This window comes from Oryzias latipes, chromosome 6 (genome assembly GCF_002234675.1).
Source record: "Oryzias latipes chromosome 6, ASM223467v1".
Lineage (NCBI taxonomy): Eukaryota > Metazoa > Chordata > Actinopteri > Beloniformes > Adrianichthyidae > Oryzias > Oryzias latipes.
The window spans coordinates 2,859,259-2,874,785 of record NC_019864.2 but is presented as its reverse complement, the minus strand read 5'-3'; the positions used below and the strand labels follow the sequence as shown (position 1 = coordinate 2,874,785).

Sequence of the window (15,527 nt, the reverse complement as noted above, 5' to 3'; positions counted from 1 at the left end):
GAAAAATTCAGCAGGACACAAGCATGCTGACTGAGCTCACGGCCTTCCACTCTGTGTGAAGCCTGCAGATGTTCTCCACACCACCATGCCTTCTCTCTTCTACCTTTGGTTTATGTAACTCAAGCTCAAAAACTGCAGCCAAAGGCTAAACTGGTGAGAAGCACTTTTAGAGAATGGGATCCATTACTGCTTTTACATTATTTAAACTTCTTTTAATTTATTCATTTATGTAAACAATAGTTTTTTTTTAAGCACAATATCTTATCATTTAACTTGTATTAATAGCAACACAATTTTATAAGGGATCACAGCACAGCCAAAGGCGCTCAGGAATAAATTTGATAAGCTGATAACATTCATGTCCAAACGGAGGAATAAAAGGAATCCTTAACTTGAGGTGAACTGTGTATTTTTGGTCCAGTGTGTTTTTTTAATGCTGGGTCACGAAGCGAGGCAGTTTTTGTGTGGTTTTACCAGCCTGATGTGGGAAGAGCAGCAGCTGCAGACAGACCTATATCACCCTGACCAAGGTTAGGACTGATCCAGGTGCTGTTCCACGCTCAGCTATAAAAGCTTGTGGTGTTTTCAGCCTGGTGCACTCTACTGGTCAACATGAGGGGGATCCTGGCATTCACCCTGCTGTTTGTAGCTGTTCTAAGCAAGGAGACTTTTGTGGGGTGAGTTCTTCTCTTAATATCTTTCTTTGCCTTTTCTTAGATAGATTTTTTTTTATAGTTTCTCTCAAGGGAGGATAAAGGTATCCTCATCCTCTATAAAATATTTGCAGCTGCTTAAAAACTTTATTTGTACACTACATTTCATGTAGAAACTATTAAAATGTGATCTAGATTTTCCCAAAACCTATAACTGTCAAAGTGGAAGCTAAAAAAATCTATGAAAACTTCAGCCTCATCTGACTTTTAATCAATAAATACATAAAGAAGTCACTAAAACTGGTATTTTCTATGGCAGCAGTTGTGTCAATAAATCCACATTTGGGGTTAAGACCCCTGGTTTTTGTCTGTAAATGCAGATTTCTTTTATTTTGAAGTCAAAGACTCTTCTTCTGTCTCCATTTCTGCTAAAATAAAATGTCCAAACATTTTTTTTGGTAACTTTGCTACTTTGGGGGTTTCAATTTAGCGATCGGTGCATCCGCTTTAAGAAAGTACCAGATGGATTTTTCAGTGGTTATTTAAGTTATTTTAACTAATTTTAAATTATAAAGCGACCAATCAGATGCTTCAAAGCATTTGATTCACTTTGCTTTCAAATGGTGGGGGAGTGGACTTCCAACAAGCTCACCCCTTATTGGCCATAGTGGTTCCCATAGAAATGTTCACTTAGACGGACTCAGACCAATCACTGCTTTATGACATCATCTGGCTCCAACATGAAAACATCCATATCATGAAAAATATGGTGACTAAATTGACATAATTTCTTGAAAGAAGCCATGAAAGAAGCCATCTCTGTGGATGATGTCACACTCACTCCATCCAGTTTTCTTCTATAGTCAATGGTCACCAGGATTTAAAGAAAACATGGAGATCCAGGAAAAAAACAACAAGCCTTTTCAAAGCATACTTTTTAAAACCGTGTTTGTGTGTTTCAGGATAAGTGTTGTTTATTATAAAACAACCCTGAAAGTCATTAATAAATCTATTCAGCCCCAATCCAACTGCCCACTTTTTTTTTTTTTTTTGCTAGTCCACACGCCAAACCGATTTTTGCTTCAACAGCACATGAGAAGTAAAACCATCAGTAAACTACCAAACCCAGAAATGTCTGGCAGTTTTTAACTGAATATCTGAAGTAAAGTTGGTGGATTGGCCACATTGATAACTTTCATATTTAAATGCAGTAAATCAGTGTTTTCTCTTTCTAGGCATCAAGTCCTTCGAATAGTTCCAAAGGATGAAGTCCAACGATCTCAGCTCAAAAATCTGGAGGAAATGATGGAGTCTGAGGTCACTTAGCATCTATTCATGTTCACTTGGGCATAAAAGTGTGGACTGACATATGTAAATGGAAAGTCTTATTGAAATGCAAGTGTTGGATGGGTAATTGTTGTTGCTCCTACAAAAGGAGAAGAGGCTTTATGTTCCTTGTTGCATGTGTTTTCTGTAGCTGGACTTCTGGAGAGAAGTCACTCGAGTGTCCACTCCTGTGGATGTCAGAGTTCCCTCCCACGCCTTGCAGTTTGTCAAAGACTTTTTGGGGAACCAGAATATTGAGTACTCCGTCATGATTCAAGATTTGCAGGTACAGTTATTGTGAAACTATCAGACATGTTTGCCATATCCCACTTCTGACACCTATGGTATGAGTGACCCAAGCAGGTGCAAAAAGAAATCAGGCAAACCAAAGAAAACCGCCAACCTTCAACTGCTGTTTCTGGACAAATTCATTGTTTGGTCACATAGGAATGAGGGAAAACTTTTTTGATTGAGGGGAAAATTTTTTCAAAACCTTATATAGACAGGAACACTCCCTTTAAGCTTTCCTGCAGCCATTCAGAACTGAACATTAAAAAGAGAGCACCTGCAAATGATGACGAGAAATCAGATCCTCTGAAACAAGTCAGGAAATACAAAGATGTGAAGCGAAAGAATAAAACTTTACAACAAGATAACAATTATTGTAAATGGAAACATTGAAACTCGAAAAGGAAGGAACAAAACAAATGCAAACATTTAGCATTCTCCTCACAGAAATCTATTTTCTAAACAACAATGTCAAACCATTTCTGCATATGAACATTGGCATTGTCCTTCAGGCATTGCTGGATGAGGAGCAGGAGGAAATGGATGCTGCAGCTTTTTCTGGAAGTCCCAGGAACACTGACAGCTTCGACTATGAAAATTACCACACCCTCAATGAGGTCAGTGCACCTTTATACCGGCAGACAACAGAAAGTTCATCCTCAAAATGAACCATCGCTCAAAAATGACATGTTTTTACTGCGTAAATGTGCGTTTAAATGTTGGGCTTGTGTCTGTGATTCAGCTTTACAGTTTCCAAGACATGCTGGTGGCTGAGAACCCCAACCTGGTCAGCAAGTTGGTGATTGGTAACAGCTACGAGGGCCGTCCCCTGAATGTGCTCAAGGTAAGTCAAATTATTTAAGATCCAGAAAATAAATACTTTACCCTAAAAATGATTAAAAAAGAATATCACAACTAATCTTTAAAAATGGGTGATGTAATGTGTTCCGCTTCAGAGAAAACTAATGAAACACAAAACAGGCCATATTAGAGTGGGCCAATCTACCTGAAATGATAGTCTAAACCCCTGGAGAAGATGCACATGCATGTGTGTGTGGGTTTCTGATGTGTTTATTGGGTAAATTAATCATTTTTTAGAAGTCATCCATCCTGCTGCAAAATGGAGTGCATATGTGCATGAATCCAGACAGAGACCTGATTACTGATGCTTTTATGCTTTTTATAATAAATTAATCTGATCTCTAAACATCCTCCGTGTCTTCAATGCAATGTAATGAGACACAGACAGAAATGTGAAGGTATCTGCTGGAAATCCAAATATTGCACAAATCTGTATTCATGAATGTCTCATGACGTGAAGAATTATTTCGTTCCCACAAATTAATTAATGCGTGGGAATGGAATATTATTTTGTGGGAACAAGATATTATTTCGTTCGCACAGCTTAATTATTTCATGGGAAAAAGATATTAATTTGTGGAAACAAGATATTAATTTGTGGGAACGAGATATTTATTTTACCCATATCAGGTCACGGGCTTTGTGATCGAAGGATCAAAGTAGATCCACAGTTTTATGAAAGCTCACTTTCCTTATCTTAGTTCAGCACTGGGGGAACCAACCGCCCTGCCATCTGGATCGACACTGGAATTCACTCTAGGGAATGGGTCACTCAGGCCAGTGGCACCTGGTTTGCAAAGAAGGTACTTTGATTTTTGTCTATTTGTATTTTCCATAGAACCATAGAATTTCCATAGAATGAGCATTAACAGGTTGTCTAAAGATGTCCTTTGGATATGATAATAGATTGTGAAAGATTATGGAAGCGACCCTGCTCTCACCGACATCCTTAACAACATGGACATCTTCCTGGAGACGGTGACCAACCCTGATGGATACGATTATACTCAAAACTCTGTGAGTCACATTTCAGTCAGTCTGATACATTTTTGGGTTTCAACAAAACATCTATGTTTCATGTCCCCTTTAAGCAGATTGTAGATCTGTTTTAAGAACAGAGACTTCTAAAGACTTACAGTATCTCTCCTTCTCTGAACACTAACACTGAGTTGATGTTCCCAGAACCGGATGTGGCGTAAGACCAGAAAGCCCAACCCTGGATCCTCCTGTGTTGGAGTTGATCCCAACAGAAACTGGGATTCCGGCTTCGGAGGTGATACATTTATTGCAAAAAGTTATTGAGAACAAATACCAACTGGAAATATGTAACTGTCAATCAAATCCCGAACTAACCTACGTATTCATGTCCATCCATTAAACAAGCAGGGGTCTAAAAAAGTCATTACTAGCCTGTGTACCGTGTACACAGGCCATGTACCACTCAGAATGGCTTTAACATCAGAAAACACAACCAGAATGAAACCATTTCAGTATAAAGTGCTCTGGATTGAAAAAAATAATCCTGTTGAGTCTGCTTTGTAGTATGGAAAATCTGATAGTTAAAACGTCTCTGTCTCATCATTGGAATTTCTTTCTCTGCATTTGTTATGCTTTGTTGTAGAGCCTGGTGCCAGCAGCAGCCCCTGCTCAGAGACTTATCGTGGACCCAGTGCTCACTCTGAGTCTGAGGTCAAGGCGATTGTCGACTTTGTGGTCGCCCATAAAAACATCAAGGCCTTCATCACCATCCATTCCTACTCTCAGATGCTTTTGTATCCTTTTGGCTACACCTCCGCCCCTTCTAAGGATGAGGCTGAGCTGGTACGAAAGAGCCGAGTCATTTATTTATTCACGGTCTACAAAGACAGAACAAAAAAGCTTGCTGGTAAACTCACATTTATCCCTCTTACAGCACAGTCTGGCTCAAAAAGCCATCACTGACCTGGCTTCCTTGTATGGAACGCGCTACACATATGGCAGCATTATCGACACAATCTGTAAGTAACAGAAGCAGAAACAGTTGGAATGTATTTAGTTGGAAACTTAAGTGGTGGTTTAGAAATCCCCGATATTAATTGGTTATTTATGGTATTGTTATTGATGATACTGGCAATTTCTCATTTTGAAGCAGCTTGTAGAGTAAAATGTAACCACAATAGTTAAAAAAAGGCTTTTTGTTTACAAGAATGTTAAATGCTTTTTATGAACTTTTCTGGCATCATTGTCTCTATTTTCCTTTCTAGACCAGGCAAGTGGAAATACTGTTGACTGGACCTATGAGCAGGGCATCAAGTACTCATACACCTTTGAGCTGAGAGACACCGGCTTCTACGGTTTCCTGCTGCCTGCTAAGCAGATTGTTCCCACCGCAGAGGAGACTTGGCTGGCTCTGATGGCAATCATGAGTCACACCTTCAAGAACCCGTACTAACGCCAGAACTCCCTCTGAGACCCACAGCTCTCACCAGTGTAGTGGTGGAATCTGGATAAATAAAAACTGAATCTTGACCAACAACGTTTTAATCTCTAGAATTGAACTGAAATCGTGTTTTAAATGGAAAAGCTCAAATATTAACATTGAAAAGTTCAAAAAGTTGCATTAAGCTTAGTACCTTAAAAGGAATGCAGTATTATGGAGCTTAGACACTACGAAAATGTGTTTATACTTTGAAATACAGCAACATCTGTACAGCCCTGTGTTGGTATTTGAACAGGTTAAAGAGTTGCAGCCAGAATGACATAAATGACAAGAAAAGGTCAAATGCACAAGACATATAAAGTGAAAGTTTTGTTTAGTCCACCTGTAAATCTACACATTTATTAATCTGAAACAAAAACAAACTTGACATATGATACATGTGGTATTTAAGTTATAATAAAACAAAACAGCTAATTAAAAATGAAGATAAGACTTCTGTATTGAAACCAGACGTAGTATAACTTTCTGAATGATGCAAAGTTGGACTTTGAAAATGCCAGCTACTGGAAATTGGTCTCGTGTGATTGGTCCTCTTTCTTAAACGCTGTCCTTCTCCTGCCAGGCTTCTGCTGTTGGCTTGAACTGCAATTTTTCTAACATGAAACAAGAGGAACACTAAAAACTTATCATTCTAAAATACAGCTTGGCTTTTATTCTGAATTGTTTGTGCATAAAATAAAAACACACAAATGGAATGTGGAAAAATAAATTTCCCTCAGCAAGATTCAATGACTACAATACCGTTAACGAATACCAAACGTTATCAGTCTGAATATAGTTTTTAGCTAAAACCCTGAAAATAGTGAGGCAGTGACATTTGATCCAGGAATATGAGCCTCTAGACTACAGGTTCTTAGAAAACAATGAAATGGAAAAAGTTTTGAAAGCAAATTATTCCAGTTAACCCTTGTGCTGTCTTAGATGACCCCCCCCCCCTTCCATTGAGGTGTTTCTCCCTACCATGACAAAGGTGGATAAAGGTGGAAAGATTTCATGTAATCCATGGACACCAGTGAAGATCACAAATCATTGAAGAAAAAAGGTTCAGAGCACTGTCTAGTGGGTCTAGATGACCCAACTCCCAATGTCACAGTGCCTAGGATAGCACAAGGGTTACCAGCTTGAATAGTTTGAGCTCCATCTGTTTTGCAGCAATGCCAGCAGGGGGATACATTTCCAGCTCGACTTGTCCCACCTTGGTCACAATTGCCCTTATGGGTGGATACGGGGAATGATGGCCAAAGCTGTACAAGAAATGTTAACACTGTAGACCAAACCTTCGTCCACATTTTCCATGGGCATGCTGCACACACAACACAAAAAGATAAGTAAGGGTGAAGTAGGTCAGACACAGGCATGTCGGACAGATTTTTCAGCTTTTAAACCCCCCCTCAAATCAGGCACACTACACAAGGAGCCTGTTAGGACTGTTCAAGTGCCTCTGGGCGCTTTCATTTTACCTGCACATCTCGTGCGTGTGACATTTGCCAACGTTCAGTCAGGAGCCAGTGCATGCACCTTAGCACCGTACTAACTAGTGTGGCGTAAGGGGACTCCATCACCCGTATGTCAGAACTTGCATTATACTTCCAAATACTTCACAATGGCATCTTCCATTTTCATGACGCCCCTTGAGGTGGCCTTACAAGCCTCAAGAACACTGAAAGACACACCTGAACTCCCCTTTAGATGTAACCGCACCTGTCTACGACCCGTGGACGGGACAATCCAAAAACCTACAGCACCGTATGCAACCGTAGAGGTGCATGTGACCAACGCTCACCAACACCATTACCTGTGCCTTTTATTTTTAATTTTTAAAAAGAGGATCATTGACATAAATGCTGTTTTTTTCTAGCCTCATTAAATCCAGATTTCTTAAAGCCCCCCCCAAAAAAAAATCAATAGAAAATAGGAAACAAACTTAAAGAACGTTTCCCTTTTATTTAAACAATTACATACTCTAATGCAATGTTAGCACTGTTGAGACATTATTTCAAAACAAAATAATGCAAGTTTAGACTGATGCTGCGCACGCATTCTTTCAAAACAAACTTTATATTCTCACACATTGCACTTCAGAGACTAATCAGTTTTGACATTTCCCTAATGTTCGGGGAAAAGGTGAAAACAGGACTGCGGATTGCTCCAGAATCCTTTCCCCGTACGGACAGTGGCAGAGAAGACTTCATTTACAGAAACATCAACCGGAAAACAAGGTTTAAGGAGTTTCACAGAGGCAATACATGAGGTCCTGCTCAGCTGTGAAATGAATATTCATGTTCCCCTAAACCTGTTGACACCATCAGGTCCAGCCTCAGTGTGACATGAGAAAACAGCAACATAGAAGTGAAACACAAGCAAAAATGTCAATTCATTACTCATCCATATGCAAACGAGAAATATACATGTGTCCAAGATTCACAAATGTGCTGTGCAAAAAGTCAAAAAAACACACTTTTTATTGGAAATGCATCATCAAACACCACTCACTACATGGTTTAGCTGCCCATTGAACTGAATGGAAAGTAGATACTGGTTGTAACTGTAATTGTGTGGAATTTTTCACGTTTGGAGGGAGGCAAGTGCAAGAAATCTGTCAAAGTTTTCCCGTCACTACAGTCTAAATGAAACCACACTTAGAATTAGAGTTTTTTTTCTTTGACAACATATTGTGAACTGCAGCACACAACTATTGAAACTATTTCCAGGGCCTGCTGCTTTGAACCCTGGAGTTGCCCCCCCTGGCTGTGGAGGAGCAGACACGACTGGAGCCTTTGGAATGGCCACTCCCAGAGGACAGGCGGCTGGACAGGCCACCTGCAGGGCAAACGTTAACACGTTAGCACAAATCCAGTCTTTAGAAACGTACATGTGTATAAAGCAGACGCTGGAATACGCATTTCCCAGCCCAGTGTGAACCTAGCATTGAGCTGCATCCACTACAGCTACGTTCACAACCCCCCAGGCAGCGCATGCATGTTAAAGCAGCCAGTTTGAATGAAAAGTCTGTGTAAAAACACATCAATGTGTGTTTCAGGCTTCCGTGTTCAAAAAATCTCACATTCATGCATTGCCACCAACATTTTTGAGACCGTTATTGGGCTCCACAAAACCTGCAACCTGTATTGTTGAAAGTTAAACCAGGACAAACTTTGACCAATCAGAGACTCTGATTTGGTAATGACATGTGGACGATGTCCCTTGTAACTCAAGGAAGTGCCAACTGTTCGAAACTTGATCTTGGAGGAGAAAATGCTTTGAGCAAGATTCACGAGACATTTCACACCAAGCCTCTTCTAACCCCAGGTGGCAGACATGCGCTAGTAAACTGTAAGAAGCCCCTCCCTGCTTGTCCAGTGTGAACACCCTAGCGCGGGCATGCATTCAAGAGCGTGCTAAAAGCACGTTCAAGAACATGCGTCACATGCTCAGTGTGAACGTTGCAAAAAGTGTCATCAGTTTCAATGGGCCGGTGGTTAGTGCTCTCTTACTGTTTGTGTTGGTGGGAAGTAGAACCTCTTCCAGCTGATCCTGGATCTCTGCCAGCTCTTCTGGTGTAAACGTCCACCTCTGGTCTGCTGGCTGCTGCAGCCCCGAGCTTTTTCTCCCTTTCGACGATGCATTATGGGGTGAAAGGCATGAGGCTGGGATGCAGCCTGTTGTCATCCCTCTAGGAAACTTTTGTGCGATTACCTTTAGACCTGGAAGAGGAAAAAGTTCATGCCTTTCATGACTTCAGTCTTTCAAACTGGCAAAAGCATATGAATAAATGTCTTGGAGTTTCAGCAAAAACATGGCCTACAGCCTAACAGAAAACGCAAAACACATTTTAGATTATTGAAATTGTGCAGCATTTGCTTTTACGCAGCCTGGAAGCTGTTTCATGTTATGAGAAATATAAATGCGCACATTTAAACACAGTTTTGGTTAGCCAAATTTCTCCTCCACGATGAATTTTTATTTGGCAATTCCATGTTTTGAAAGAAACGCTTCCCATGTGTCACCACCAAATCGGAGTCCCAGATTGGTCAAAGTTCAACTGGTTTATCTTTCAATGCGCGTTCAATGGACGTGTGAAAACGGTCATAGAAACTTTAGTAGCGATCCGTGAATGTGACAATTTTGAATGTGGAAGCCTGAAACATGCATACATGCGCATTTACATAGACTTTTCATTGAAAATGGCTGCTTGTCTCATGATGCTAAAGCGACGGACTGGCGACCTGTTCAGGGTGTACCCCTTCACTCAACAGCAGCTGGGATAGGCTCCAGCAGCCCGTGATCCCAAAAGGGACTAAGCCGGCTTAGATGGATGGATAGATGATATATGAAGTCAAAAGCTGCTGCTGTGTGACAGAAACCAAAAGCGTCATGCTTTCATTTCTACCGCTGGTTCTCACTGGTGTGATCCAACACAAACGCCACCTCTTCAGATTCCTCTCTGTCTGCCTTTAAGCTCATTGACAGCAATTATATACAACAGATTATGGCCCATGTACTCAAGGAAAACATGGTCATTCCCGTTTTAACCTATAGATGAATTACTTAAGTGGTGATAAAAATGAACACAGCAAACAAATATGCTGTCATTTCTGTGTGTGAGTCAGGTCACTGTACGTTGTGTGATATTTTGTGGGGTTTTTATGTCATCAAAGATCTCAAATCCTGGTGTGGAAAATATCTCAGGCATGATTCAGTTGCAAATGTTTGCAAAGGAATGCAGGTGTGTATTTACACACTTGCTCCCACTGAAGCATCTCATTTCAGTCAAATGGAAAGGATTTAAAGGCAGTGCCGGTCATAAAGTCATAAACTCCTCCTGACTGGGCTCCAGACACTCCAGGGCTTACCTCCACAGAGCATGAAGAGGTTTTCGAACCCTCGCTCACACATGGCCGTAGCAGCCTGGCTGGCTATCCTCTCATCTTCATCGTACACAATGATGATCTTCCCTGGAGCATTTTTCTATCAATTATTACAGTTAAGTGTCTTGATAAAAAACTGTGATAGGAAAGTATTTACACTGCTTCTGTTTAAAATGGGAGAACTGGTGTGTTTGTGCTGAAGGATACGTATTCCAGCACTTCTTTGGTGTAGGGATTCATCGTCCGCGACAGCATGCCGATGGGGAAGCTGTGGGCTAAAGGACAGACAGACGACTCGTTTTTGTTTCGTCTTTGGTTTGATGAAAGAGTTTCATGGTCGTAGTCGCCCACCGCTGATGATGTGACAGAGGTCGTACTGCTCGCGCTCCCGCACGTCCAGCAGCAGGTAGGGGCAGTCGGGGTAGGGCCTGTCAGCACACACAGCGTCAGGCAGCAGGTGGTCTTCTACTCTGTGGTCATTATTGTCCACGTTCAGCTCACCAATGCCGCTGATGACACTGAAAGGGAGAGACAGAAATGCTTAAGAAATAGTTATTACGGTCTCACTGTAATCATCTTCTGATCTATTGTAAAAGCAAACCCAGTGGCCTTTAATTATGATTATTTCATCTTTAGCCCAAATCATAAAACCTGTCATTTTCTAGGACATAGTTTCTGCAGAGCGGTTGATCAGAGACTCACCCTCTGAGTTATGGGTGGGACCTATGGGTGGGACCGCTGGCGGACAGCAAACCCACATCCCTTCCCCTCCCCACTGCTGAGATCTCGGAGTATTTTTTGTCACAAATAAAATCGAAAACAACATTTTTTTCATTTGCTCCTGATTCACAACAATTTGGATCAAGAAATCCTCAGCAATGCCACTTGGAGCTTCATTTTCTTAATATACGTCCTCCATCATCAGAGAAATTCCCCAGGAACATCTTAAAAATACTGTTTCCATCAGAGTGACTCATCCGTGCATTGAAGAACAATGACTTTTCTGTTTTGTTTTAAAGTGTTGAAAAAGTCACAATTCCAAATCTTATTTTTGCTATCAAGGGTCCCACAAAGTCCATATCTTATCCGAGATATAGTGATACCATAAACAACTATGTTTGTTACGTCCCTCTTTAGGGAAGAGGGGGAAAACAGGAAACAAAAAAAAAAAAAATGCGGGGGCGGGGTTTATTACACACCGCCGTTTATTTGGGTGATACAACATGAAAACCAAGGAAACTAACCAACAAAACACCAAGGTTTTGTGTGTGTGCACATACACACACAAACCATGCAGGCAAGACCGAGGGTCGTAACAACACTGAAGGTTCTTCATCTTAGGAAATCTAAGAAAAAGTTTTGACTGGAAAAACGACACAATATTTGATGACATTGATGAAGTTGTTTGAGGTAAGAACTTCTCTAAACAAGAATTTAAACTGTATATGAGAACTGGACTGAGTGACTCCTCCCCCCCTGGCGTTCCAAACAGGAAGTACCTGCTGTCTCCAAGAAGCCAAAATCCTATTGTCGTCTATAGAGAAATAAACAGCTGTTACTCAGTCATTCTATTGGTCAGAAGAACCATTCTGCCTTTTTTTAAATCTTCTTGCTAATCTTAATTTCTTTTCATGATATGTTTTCTGTCCTGCAGGCTATTCAGGCTATAAACTGACCAATCAGCTGCCTTGCTGAAAGCATGTGGTTCCTGCTGGCCCCACCTTGATCGTTCGAGATGTTGGATAGATTTTTCCGAGCCCACTTTTAGTGGAAGGAGTGTGGATTTTGAACAAGTTTAGTCCTGACTGGCAACAGTGTTGCCATAGAAACGTTGACTCGGACCAATCACTGTCTTCTGGCTCCAACATGGCGACATCTGTAGAGCTGATCAATGACAACTGATTTGGCTTCATTTTGCTGGATCAGGAAGTACCAACTGTTTTCTATTGTTGACGTCACACGTGTTCAGTCCAGTTCTATTGTACAGTAAATGGGCGGCCCACAGTCTACCTGCTCTGCTCCATTCTGATCATCCACTGTCAGACGAATAGATCCACGAACGTCTTTGTTTCCTCGTCTGAGCTGGAATCTGGATCTAAACTGGACGGCTGGATAACTGTGACACTGCTCACCATTGATGTTGCACCGGTTATGTTAGCTTGGGGCTGTGAGCCAGCAGGACAGATTGTAAACAGAGAGCTCTCAGCAACTAAAAGGGGGTAGGGTTGCTCCACACCAACAGTCCTATCCATAATTCAGAGGTGAATTTCTGATTAACTCCTCCCACTCGCACAAACTAAATGCAGGGGTGGCAAACCCTGGTGCTCAAGAGCCTCAAGAGTCTGTTTTCCATCCCCCCCTTGACTGCTTGATGCTGATAACCTAAATCAGGTGTGTTCAGTCAATCAGGATGTTAAATCACTTGATTCAGCTGATCAACAGCAAGCTGGTGAGGGAGAGCTGGAAACCAGGCAGGGTTGAGGCTCTTGAGGACCAGGGTTAGCCACCCCTGCTCTAATGCATGAGCTCCAATGACAGTCTAACTGATGCAGATTTTCCAAATTACTCACAAACAATGACTAGAAAAACCCAGGAGCAGTATGATTTGATACAATTAAAAGAACTGAAGTTGTCTTTGAAGGAAACTGCAGTGAAAAATACCTTAGAAGCGTTGACCTGGCAGTGTGGCAGGAATGATTGGATTCTCCTGATGGGGATGAGGCCTGAGGGGAGATGTCAGTGTGACTCTCTAGGTCTGCATCAGACCCTGCAAACAGGCTGTCTGCAAATGGGAGATGAACAGAATGTAGCACAGGGACTGGTTCTGACTCCACAAAAGCAGGCTGAAGCGTTACCTTCAGGATCTTGTGACCCATCATCAATCTCACTTCCATTGGAGTCGGCTACAGAGGCTACCTGTAGCACCTAATGTGAAAAACACAAAACAAAACGTGAGAAAAACTGTTCTCCACGGAGATACTCTGAGACAAAGCTGTTATTCTCAAATCAGAAACGAATGTGGATTCATTTAGAATAATTAATAAACTGGCATTTGTTTGTTAAACACCCTTACATTTGAAAATAAAATTGGAATCTAATGTTTGCTTTAACATCTTAAACATGAAGGTTGCATTTGTGCTTACCAGCTGTGCAAGTGTTGTGAGTTTTATTCTTTTGAAGATTTCATCTTTTCGATAACGATAATCTAAAAACAAACAAAAAAAAGAACAATTTGTAAGTAAAAAGTAATGATTTAGCAGTCATTTAACCTGGGAGTCGTGAGATTAGTTATTTAACTGCTGCAAAGTTCAGACTCAGACTCAGATTTACTTTATTCTCTCTGGCGGACATGAATGCCATGAATAAAACATACAAACTAGTAATTATAAACATTAAGTGTTTTTGAGTTCATCAAATACAGTCAATGATTGTAACTAATAGGTTAGCAGATCTATTAGTAGACTTCAAAACATGCTTGCTTAAAAGCACGGTTGCTGCATTCATTAAAGGTGAACACATGGATCCCTCAACAGAGAAAATTGCAGCATCAATGAGTGTCTTCATAATTTTCCACTGAACTGACATTTCCCCCACCAGATACATTTTAAATTGAGCAATTATTTTGGCGCCAAACAAACAATTTGGGCAATGGATGCGGTCATAAGCCAGAGGCTGGCAATGTCCCACAAACGTCTCTATTAAGGAGCCATTCTGATGAAAATGGTGTTTTTGCTGTTTTTAACATGTTAGACGTAGAAAAGCCGCTGGGTGGGCCACAAACTCCCGGCTCCGCTCTATTCTGATGCATCCACCTGTAGACAAATAGACCCATGAACATCTTTGCAGTGGGTCTTTAACTTAACTCACGTCAGGGTTTCTAAACTGCATTAATGACCTTAGTTTACAGACAGATTTGACACACTTATCTGAAAAAGGAAAACTTTTTCACATGTATTGTAGGAAAAACCTCCTTTAAAGGCCCACTCCAATCTTCTTTTGATCTATTTTCAGTGTTCCCAGTGGTTTTTTAATTACGTATATGCTGTTTTTAGCCAAAAGCCCCCCAAAATGTGTCGTTTCCTAGGACATAGTTTCTGCAGAGCAGCAGGAGTTCACCTCTGACTTGTGGGTGGGACTATTGGCGTGGAGTAAGTCTAACCTCTTCCCATCATCCAGCTGTTAACAGACACACACACCCCCATTTGTCTGTAAGTGGATGCAGCAGAATGGAGCAGAGGAGGGAGCTTGTGGCTTGCCGTAGTAACTTGTACGTCACACTGACAAGCTTTTCCATCTGCTCCTGATTCACATAAAGGAATACTAAGAAATGTTTCAGTGGATTGGGTCTTTAAAGTCATATTTATAATCAAAGTGGATCAGATTGAGAGTTATAAGCTGAGCTGAACAACTCCATGATCCACACATTACAGCAAACATTTTGGGACTCACTTTTTCTGATTTCCTCCAGTCGTTCCATGTATTTTGTCATGCTGCATCCTGGATGTGGTCAGAGCAACACGCAGAGCAAAAACACATCATGAACCTCATTTCTGGGGATTCAACCATACAGAGATGTGCCCCCTTGCTTGTAAGTCACCTGACCTGTGTCCAGCTTTGTTTTGACGTAGTCATACTTGGCATTTTTTGGAATCTTCTTTTTCATGTACTGAAAGAAGGACAGAAAATGACTGTTTTTGATTTTATTAGCCATTAAATACTTACATTTTACCATAAATTTAAAAGATATCGTCCATAATATCTACTGCCGTTGACGTTGCTGCTTTAACTTACCGACTAGGTTAGCTAAATTAGCCTGACAAGCTAATTTTATTCGGATACACAAAATGTAAAAGCTATCGCACTCTATGTTTTACTAACTAGGGAGTAAAAAGTACGTAATTGGGTTTATTTTATCCAACTTTACCTCTTGGTTGCCGACTCCGCGATTCAGAGACATGTCTTTTAACTGACTTGCTAACATTTCTTCACATTTCAACAACGTGTCTGCTGATTGGCTGTCGTGTTTCAGAACATCCAAAGAAAGAAGCAGAT

At 41.0% G+C, this 15,527-nt stretch overlaps 2 protein-coding genes across 3 annotated transcripts; one reads left to right on the top strand and one right to left on the bottom strand.

Moving 5' to 3' along the window:
• The first annotated feature begins 549 nt into the window (after nucleotides 1-549).
• LOC101163721 (carboxypeptidase A1) lies at nucleotides 550-5,643 on the top strand. Its single transcript, XM_004086233.4, has 11 exons — nucleotides 550-677; nucleotides 1,889-1,970; nucleotides 2,131-2,265; nucleotides 2,780-2,884; nucleotides 3,010-3,111; nucleotides 3,830-3,931; nucleotides 4,035-4,145; nucleotides 4,311-4,401; nucleotides 4,750-4,949; nucleotides 5,041-5,125; nucleotides 5,372-5,643. The coding sequence occupies exons 1-11, from the start codon at nucleotides 613-615 to the stop codon at nucleotides 5,557-5,559; spliced, it is 1,266 nt and encodes a 421-aa protein (XP_004086281.1). The 5' UTR covers nucleotides 550-612; the 3' UTR covers nucleotides 5,560-5,643.
• Nucleotides 5,644-7,531: 1,888 nt separating this feature from the next.
• On the bottom strand, nucleotides 7,532-15,522 carry cep41 (centrosomal protein 41). 2 transcript variants are annotated; one of them, XM_020701536.1, is made up of 12 exons: nucleotides 15,400-15,522; nucleotides 15,078-15,141; nucleotides 14,925-14,972; nucleotides 14,758-14,775; nucleotides 13,619-13,680; nucleotides 13,331-13,400; nucleotides 13,137-13,257; nucleotides 10,827-10,993; nucleotides 10,683-10,750; nucleotides 10,461-10,575; nucleotides 9,102-9,311; nucleotides 7,532-8,427 (listed from the first exon to the last, which is right to left on the bottom strand). In XM_020701536.1, the coding sequence occupies exons 1-12, from the start codon at nucleotides 15,454-15,456 to the stop codon at nucleotides 8,309-8,311; spliced, it is 1,119 nt and encodes a 372-aa protein (XP_020557195.1). In that variant the 5' UTR covers nucleotides 15,457-15,522; the 3' UTR covers nucleotides 7,532-8,308. The 2 variants fall into 2 exon arrangements, with proteins under 2 accessions (XP_020557195.1, XP_004086282.1); XM_004086234.3 differs by lacking the exon at nucleotides 14,758-14,775.
• Nucleotides 15,523-15,527: the final 5 nt, after the last annotated feature.